Below are 8,577 nucleotides of genomic sequence, written 5' to 3' on the forward strand. Positions count from 1 at the left end.
GTGACTTGATTCATAGGCAGGGAAAAGGGAAAGTAGGAGGGAAACATTAGATTAGAAGGGGAAGTGGTTCATAGTAATATCTGGGCCAGCCCATTTTCAAGTCAAGATGTGGCAGAGACCACGGGGGGGGGGGGGCGTCAATAAAAGTGGAAACTTAATGGGTAAGAGACCATGGGGGAGCGGCAATAGAAGTGGAAATTTAGTGGATACCAAATTAAATAAGACTTATCCATTTTTAAATGTTTGGCTTTAATTTTTAAAGGTTAGGCCCACCAGGTGGTCTCCAAGGAGGAATGGAAACTTTCCTTTGAATCTTCCCTCTAGATTTGTAATGTTTCTTAGGGTCTCTCTTTCTTTCTTTCCTAGCCCAAGTCTGTATGGCAATTGGGTGGCGGCTAAGCTTGCCTCCTGTACTCTTCTTTTCACCCTCTTGGTCACTCACATGCTGAACTGCTTTGCGTGGTAACTTTTCAGAGTGGGCAATCCATTCTTTCATTAAGTCTAGGGTTAAAGGAATAAGACTCACAACTCCTCCATAGTGATTCCTTGCCTCATCACAGCTCAAGTGGTTGACCACATCATGTGGGTATCTGTAGGGTTGGAAAAAGAGCAGGATCAGTAAGCAGGGGTCAATCATTCCTACCCAGTCCCAAGCTTTTGCTGCAAACAGTTTGTTAAGCCCTGGTTGACACTTGACACTCAAGAATTAAACAGGTCACTCTATGCTATGTCATTTATACATATTGGGTAGAACCCTGCTTTTGGAGAACAGGGGAAGGCTTCACAGGTCCTGCATGTAGATCTGGATGTGGGGTGACATTTTTTATAGCTGAAGAAAAAGGCCCTGAGAAGTTGTGACTGTCCAAGGTCACATAGATAGCAAACAAGCATGAAACTGGTTCCAAGACTACCTTTACCTCTCTAGTAGAAATGTTTCATATCTACAACTTCATTCTCTTACTGGGTTGGGTTTGGGGGTGGGGGTGGGTGCTAGAAAGGCCTAGGTTACCTAAACTTTTGTCAAGAGGAACTTTGACTAGTTAAATAAGGAATGGGTATATGTAAGGGAAGACAGCTAGGTGGCTCAGTGGATAGAGTGCTAGCCTGGAGTCAGGAAGAGTAAACTTCTTGAGTTCAAATCTAGCCTCAGATACTTGCTAGCTATGTGACACTGGGCAAGTCACTTAACCATGTTTGCTTCAGTTTCTTCATCTGTAAAATGAGCTGGAGAAGGAAACAGCAAGCTACTCCAGTATCTTTGCCAAGAAAACCCCAGATAGGGTCGTGAAGAGTTAGACACAACTGAAATGACTGAAGAACAATGTATGTGAGGGAACTGGCCCTAAGCTGCTCCCATGGGCCCTTATCTCTATTTGGCTCCCCAATCCATTGTCTAGATGCATGTGTACTGGGTGGGGGCAGGGAACTAGAGGTGTTTGGTTAGTAGTAAGAATGACACATTTTGAAGAAATGAATGGTAGTATATTGTATGCTAGGGGATGTATAGCAGATATAGGCAGGACCTTTGAGAACTGACAATCTATGGCATAGGATTTGAGCTGAGTTTTGAAGCAAGGGAGGAGGAAGGACGTTGCAAGCACGAGGAATAGCCAATGAAAAGTCATAGACAGAGTCAGGAGATGGAGTGCTACATGCAAGGATCATCAAGAAAGGCCAGTGTAGCATACGTGGAGGAGAGTGAAATGTAAGAAGACTAGAAAGGTAGGAAGGGGCCAAGGTTGTAAATGCTATGAATGCCAAACAAAAGATGAGTAGGAAGGTGACATGAGCAGACCTATATTTTAGGGAAATCAATTGAGTGAAAGATGGATTGGGACTTAAGTCAGGGAGACCAATTAGAAACCTATTGCAATAGGCCAAGGGAGAAGCAGCAGCAAGGGCTGAATTATGATGGTGTCTGTAAGAGTGAATAAAAGGGGACGTATACGAGAGATATTTTGAAGGTAATAGCAGCCAGCATTTCTATAGCACTTTAAGGTTGAAAGTGACACTGAGGTCACGAATCTGGAGGAGCCGGACGATCATAGGCCCCTCAACAGCAAAAGGGAAGTTTGGAAGAGGGGAAGATTTGGGGGCAAAGATATATTTGGGGCATGTGTTTGAGAACTGAGTTACAAGATGTCTAGAGTTGGTGATGGGAGACTGGAGCTCAAGAGGGATGGCTGGATGTAGGAATCTGCAAATGAAATGCATAAAGATGATAAATGAACCTGAGGGAGCTGTTGAAATTACCAAGTGAGATTAGAGATTAGACAAGGGCCCAGGACAGAACCTTAGAAGAATGCCTTAGGTTAGTAAGACCTTGAAGATTTCGGAAAGGAGATCAAATTAGTTTTGATTCACTTTATTTTCAAACCTATTCTATAGACAAATCCCTTTGAGGAGAATGAGGGTGGGTCAAGAAATCTACAGATAGCATTGCCATTTATGGGCCTGGGACCTTTTGGAGCACTTCTATTGAGCACTTCTAAGGCCTCTATTTTCCATTCCCCCTCAGGGTGGTGCTGGCTTCATTTAGTGAATCTTGAGATTCCAAGTTGTCCCTCCTTTGGCCTGTGGTTTTCTAGAAAGTTATTTGAGCAATTTCACTATGCAGTGCTATGGAAGAAATAGGAATGATGACTGGCAATTCTGAGATTATCCCCAGGTAATCTTAGTGTTTATGTAGGTCTTTAAAGTTTGCAAAATGCTTGGATCACCATGACTTTGGGAGGTAAATAGTAAAAATATTGGCTTTATTTAGAGGAGGAAACTGGGGCTTGATGAGTTTTAGTTGACTATACAACTAGTAAACATCAGAGAAAAAAGACTTGAATTCAGGGATCTTAAGTCTAGCTCAAAACAAGTTACCATCCTTGGGTTTGCTCAGAATACATCCTGTCTCTTCCAACCTCAGAAAGGAAGAAAGAACAAAGACTAGTCCTGCAGGACTCTGCAGAAACTCACAAAGTCTCAGAGATGGGAATGAGGAAGGCCCTACCTGGCCCGCAGGCTGCTCAGGTCATTGCTTTGGCTGACAAGGATTTTGCATTTCTCCAAGATGTTGTTGGTGGCTGGGGTGCCAGGATGCAGGGACTCAAATTGTTGGCAGAGCTTGTTCAACTCGGTGCAGAGTTTCAGGAACATGTGAAGGATCCTGTTGTCAGTGCTGTTGTTACAGTAATGGTCCATGTAGTTCTGCACCTGTAGGAGCATGTGAGTGTGATATAGGTCAGTGGTATTCCCAGTAATGGATACCTTCCTCCCCACACCCACACCCCAGCAGGGGACACCCAGAAACAACCCAACTGGTATTTTTTCCAGTCGAAATTTCTTAGGATTGGAAGGCTCAAACTTTGGCTCCATCTCTTTTGTGTCATAATGGAAAGAATATTGCTTTTGGAGTCATAGGTCTTGAGTTTGAATCCTTGTAACTGAGTAATTAAATGGTTTTAGACAAGTCACTTAACTTTTCTGAGTCTTTGTTTCCATAGCTGTAAAATTTATCTCTAAGGTGCTTTTACTTCTAAATCCTATGAGGGCATACCTCTGCTCCCAGATGTTAATAAATTATTCTGCTAGTTGAGAGGTTTTTCTTAAAATATAGTCACAATAAGCTATGAGTTATATAATACTTGAAGGTTTGCAAAGGGATTTACAAATGTTTTGTCATTTAATTTTCACAACAAGGATTGTTGTTGCACCTACCTGGGAGGTAGGTGCTGTTATTATTATTTCCATTTTACAGATAAGAAAACTGAGGCTGAGAGAGTAAATAATTTGCTTGCTCTCACACAGTGCCTGGAACAGTATTTGAACTCAGTTCTTTTCAGCCTTCCATCTGATATGTACCTATCTACCTCTTATATACTAAGCAAATAATTATTTAGGGACAGGAATAAAATACAAATTGTCATGTTATGGCCATGAGTGCTATAGGAATTTTTCTAGCAGTATGGCTATACTTTGAGAACCACTACTTTAGGCCAACTCAGTCATGGGATTGTCTTGAAGTTTAGCAAAGGACCAGGGACTCATAGAGAGGACATGATTGTCCACATGAGGAAGCACTCTGGAGTTCATATTAGGGCAAGGGGCTAGAGGCAGGCACTCTTTCTTTAATCCAGGCTCCAGGTTTTAATTTTACACCACAAATCATCTGAATTTTCAAACATTTTTGCCATACACATGTTCAGCATTTCAACCTGCAATTCCAATGTTTTCTAAGTGTTTTAAAGAGGAAATATCATTTTGGCAATAATGGTATTCTCTCTGGCAAAATGGAGCCAAGAACTTTAAACAGTAAATGGAGGCTTTGTATTTTTAAGTTGGAATGGGGAAAATTTTCTTTTTCCCCTCTTTCCCTAGAAAATTTCTAGAAACTTTCACTTTCCGGTTACTGAACAGTAATATTGGATGACAATCTTTCCTTGGTAATGAAAATTTGCTAAAGACCATTAAGTTTTCAAGTGTTTGAACTCAGCAGTTCACTTGTAGCTAAAATGAGACTCAAGTAACCTTGTAAAATACCTACTCTGGTCAGAGAACTTTGTTAGGCATTGGGGATGATACAAAAACGGGTAAGATGGGGCTCAACTTGGTAGGTGTGCTTTGCCACCTAACACCAGTAACCACAGTACAAAATAGAACATAAGTACAGAAGAGAAGTGTAAGGATGGAAAGCTCTTAGTCTTGGAAGCAACATAATCCTGGTGAATGTTTAACATCTGGCTAAACACTAGACACTTTGAAGTTTAATCTGTATTTATTAACATTTTCTCCATCAGTGTGATTTTCTGAGGAATAAACACTCACACTGAAAATTTTCCAGTCAGCTCAATCATAGGAGCTGGCCTGGTTGGACAGGACCCCAGGGTTTAAGCAACCCTTTCTCTTTCCACCAGAAAGATCTGCTACTCTCACCATTCCAGAGTCACAAGAGTTTCTTCTACTCCTACTCCTCTCTAGGGAGTGTGAGCTTACACCCATCCAGTCCTCCCTTTAAAGTCTAGCCTCAATGTTTCTTGATGCAGTTGCCTTTTGTTCCTAACTGGAAGCTGTTTTCCCCTCAGATCATACCTTTTCGTTTCTTCCACATAAAACAGCTACCTTCTGATTTTACTTTTTGAGTGGAACATAACCTTGGACCATTGCCCCAATCTTAGTCTGCTCTAAGCATGCCTGGGGGCTGGGAATAGTAACACAAAGCAATTGCCAAACCTGCAGCCAGTGCAGTGCTGGTGAAAGTTTAACACCAGGCTAGGGGTGGGACTGAGGGTGGGGACACATATTACACGCTTTAAAATTTAATCTGCATTGTTAACATTTTCCCCACCACTAAAGCAATCAACAAAACAATAAAGCAAACCCTGATTTGTAGGGTTTGCCATGGAGGTGTAAATGTTCACACAGAAAACTTAAAAATAGACTCTAGCATGTTGGGGCAGGTTTCAGCACATCCTTGCCTATAGGAATAGGGTGGTGGTGAAAGGGGGAACCTAAGCCAGTCCCCTGTAACTATAAGGAAAGATTGTTGGTATCCAGGTGTGTATGTGTGGTGATTAAGAAGGGCCTTGTTTCCCAAGCACCTCATTCTGTTTAAGAAAGGCAGGGCTTGTCAAGTTGAACATTGCTGGAAACAGAACCAAACATTTCTTACCAAGAATACTCATAGCTATTTCCTATCTGAAGTCCAGGCACTTAGGAAGGCCATCAATTTGGTATAAGCTTGAACATTAATTGAATATTAACAGAGGATCCTAGACAAGGTATATAGAACTAAGAAACAGGGAGTCTTCCTTACCCTTTGTTGCCAAACCCACAGATCTCTAGTGACCTAGAGACCGACCATAGGATCTAGGGCTGCAAAAGGTCTTAGAAACAATCTATTTCAACCCCTTTAGTCTACAAATGAAATGACAGGCCTGAGACCCTCAAGGTAACATGACAGAGAGATGTGGCCCTAGGCCCTTGGACTCCAATTATGTTGTTCTTTTCACTAGATCATAACTCTCTGAAGGCTTTGTGAAGGGTCTGTCGCCCCACAAAGCTCAGAGAGAGCTAACTCTAGATTTGAAATCAAGCACAAAGCCCACCAATCTCTTCTGCCTAATCAGAATGGAGCCTTCAGTAAGGGAGTCCCTTCCTTCCGGCTTAGAAGTTTAGAAGGTTCATCTGAAGAGAGCAATGGGTGAAGTTCCAGCAAACACCACGTTGGCCAAGGGTTCTAAGAACTCACCACAAACATCTTGCTCCTCTGACTTCCTGCATAGGTCCTTCAGGATTCCTCAAGCTTGCACAAGATATTGCCCCTACTATTTAGAACAGACCTGCAGAACATCTGACCTGCGAGCCGGCCTGATTTATGATCTGGGGCTATTCTCTGTGACTTTCTGTGGCTTCTTCATTCTCTCTCTCCTTGCCTCATTACCTTGCCCCCACCTCCAACATATCCTAGGAGAGACCCCCATACCTGACCAATGCTCGAGATGGGTCTGATCTTGTCGTGAGCATTCTCTCGGCAGTGCTCCAAGGCGGCAATAAAAGTGAACTGCTGTTGCTGGAAAAGTTTATAAGTCTGTTCTATGTTCCTGAGTAATTCTTTCACCTCATTCATTGTATTTGAAGGTCATTTAAGAAGTCTTAAAATCCTAGGAGAGCTGTAAGAAAGAGGGAATGAGTCTTCTATTGGTTAGAGCCCTGAATTCACATGGTGGGCATTTTCCCCACCTGTGCTCAAAAGCAAAGAGAGAAGATCATCCACATCCTCTTTTTTTGGGAGGGTACTGAATTCTGAATGTCAGAGGCCCAATGCATTACTTTAGTTTTCTGGAGTTGAGAAATAATTTCTGGGGGATTACAGCAAGTAGAAGCTAAATTGAACCTTTTAAAAATTCATGCACCATTTGGTAAACAACCACTTACTCTAGGAAGAACCTAGGTTATGTCCTAGGAGCGAAATACAAAGATTACCTAACGTGATCCCTCATGGGATTTGCTGGCTACACACTAACAGACTACCTTGTCATGTATTACACACACACACACACACACACACACACACACACACACACATATTTCCTTTCTATTTTTGTGAAGAAATGAATGGTGGCTATATGTGTTCAGCTCCCCTTGCTTCCCTTTGATATATTCTATTGGCTCCCTATTGTCCCCAGGATCAAATACAAAGTCATCTGGCTTTCAAAGCCCTTTATGACCTGCCACGCTCCTCCCATTTCCAGTTTTCTTACTCCTTGCTTCTCCCCCTCCCCTCCTTCCATATTCTGCAATCAAGTGACACTGATCTCCTTGCTGCTCCTTAACAACAACAATGAACCCCTCCATCTCTTGACTTGGTGCATTTTCCCTGGCTGCCCCCTGTCTGGAATACTCTCCCTCCTCATGGGCATCTCCTGACCTCCCTAGTAGCTTCCTTCGAGTTCCAGCTAGAATCCCACCTTCTATAAACCGCTTTTCATGATCACCCTAAATGCGAGTGCTTTCCCTCTTTGATTATCTCCAATTAATCCTATATAGCTTATGTTTCTACATTGTTGTTTTGCATGTCACCTCCCCCATTAGACTGGGAATTCCTTGAAAAAAGGGACTATTTTTTGCCTTTCTTTGCAGCTCCATTTCTTAACGGTGCCTGACAAGCCCTTAATAAAAGCTTGTGGATTGTTGAAAGACTGACTGACTGGGAGAAGGCTGACTGCATAAGAAAGAAGGAGGAAAAAACATCTTTATAACATTCTAGCATACAAAGGGTCTTTAGAACACAAAATGTTGGAATTAGAAGGGCTCTCAGAACATAAAGATGTTTGGCTGGAAGGTACCTTAGGAACAATCTAGTCCATTTTAAGGAAACTGAGAACCAGTGAGGGACCATGGTTCAGTCAAGGTCATATAGCTAGTATATATAATAAAGCTAAGATTGGAACCCAAGCTTCTGATACCAAATTCATTATCTTTTACTTTAGTCTTTGCTTGTCAGTTGCCCACTTTCTGGGGCAGCCATCTGACTCACAGTTGCTTATCAATCTTGTCATTCATCTCCTGTGGATTCGGTTACCTGTTCTATCTCTCCTCTCCTCTAAACCCCCCCCCTTCCCGCCCCCAAGCTTTCTTAAATCTGATTCAACTTTCTTAGCCCCCAACTCCCAACTTCCCCTTACCTCACTCTTGGCAAATATCTTCACCCTCTATTCTGGAAATACAGAGATTGTACAACTTGAAATTCATTCATTCCCTTTCTGCACACCCCATAATGTCTTTAGAGTTTTCTTCTCTCTCTTCCTGTAGCCACTTCTGTTCTCCAAGAAAGAAGTATCCTTTTTTTTTTTTTTTTTTGGAGGGGGGAAGGCAGGGCAATTGGGGTTGTGATTTGCCCAATTCTCACGGCTAGTAAGTGTTAAGTGTCTGAGGTCAAATTTGAACTCAGGTCCTCCTGACTCCAGGGCTGGTGCTTTATTCACTGAACCACCTAGCCAACCCTGAAAGAAGTATCCTTTTCATTGCCAGGGCTAAACCCCTCTAACTGGTATAATCAAGGAGCATTGATCTCTGGGATTCAGAAGA

The 8,577-nt window shown here is 42.4% G+C and overlaps 1 protein-coding gene across 1 annotated transcript; it reads right to left on the minus strand.

Moving 5' to 3' along the window:
- Positions 1–256: 256 nt before the first annotated feature.
- Positions 257–6,655, minus strand: SPACA9 (sperm acrosome associated 9). The gene is made up of 3 exons (XM_069069597.1): positions 6,473–6,655; positions 3,002–3,204; positions 257–590 (listed from the first exon to the last, which is right to left on the minus strand). Exons 1-3 carry the CDS (start codon positions 6,614–6,616, stop codon positions 257–259), a joined length of 681 nt encoding a protein of 226 aa, XP_068925698.1. The 5' UTR covers positions 6,617–6,655.
- Positions 6,656–8,577: the final 1,922 nt, after the last annotated feature.

The sequence above is a fragment of the Petaurus breviceps genome, unplaced genomic scaffold (assembly GCF_028583685.1).
Source record: "Petaurus breviceps papuanus isolate PSGF00001 unplaced genomic scaffold, PetGlider_PUasm1.0 90779, whole genome shotgun sequence".
Taxonomy (NCBI): domain Eukaryota; kingdom Metazoa; phylum Chordata; class Mammalia; order Diprotodontia; family Petauridae; genus Petaurus; species Petaurus breviceps.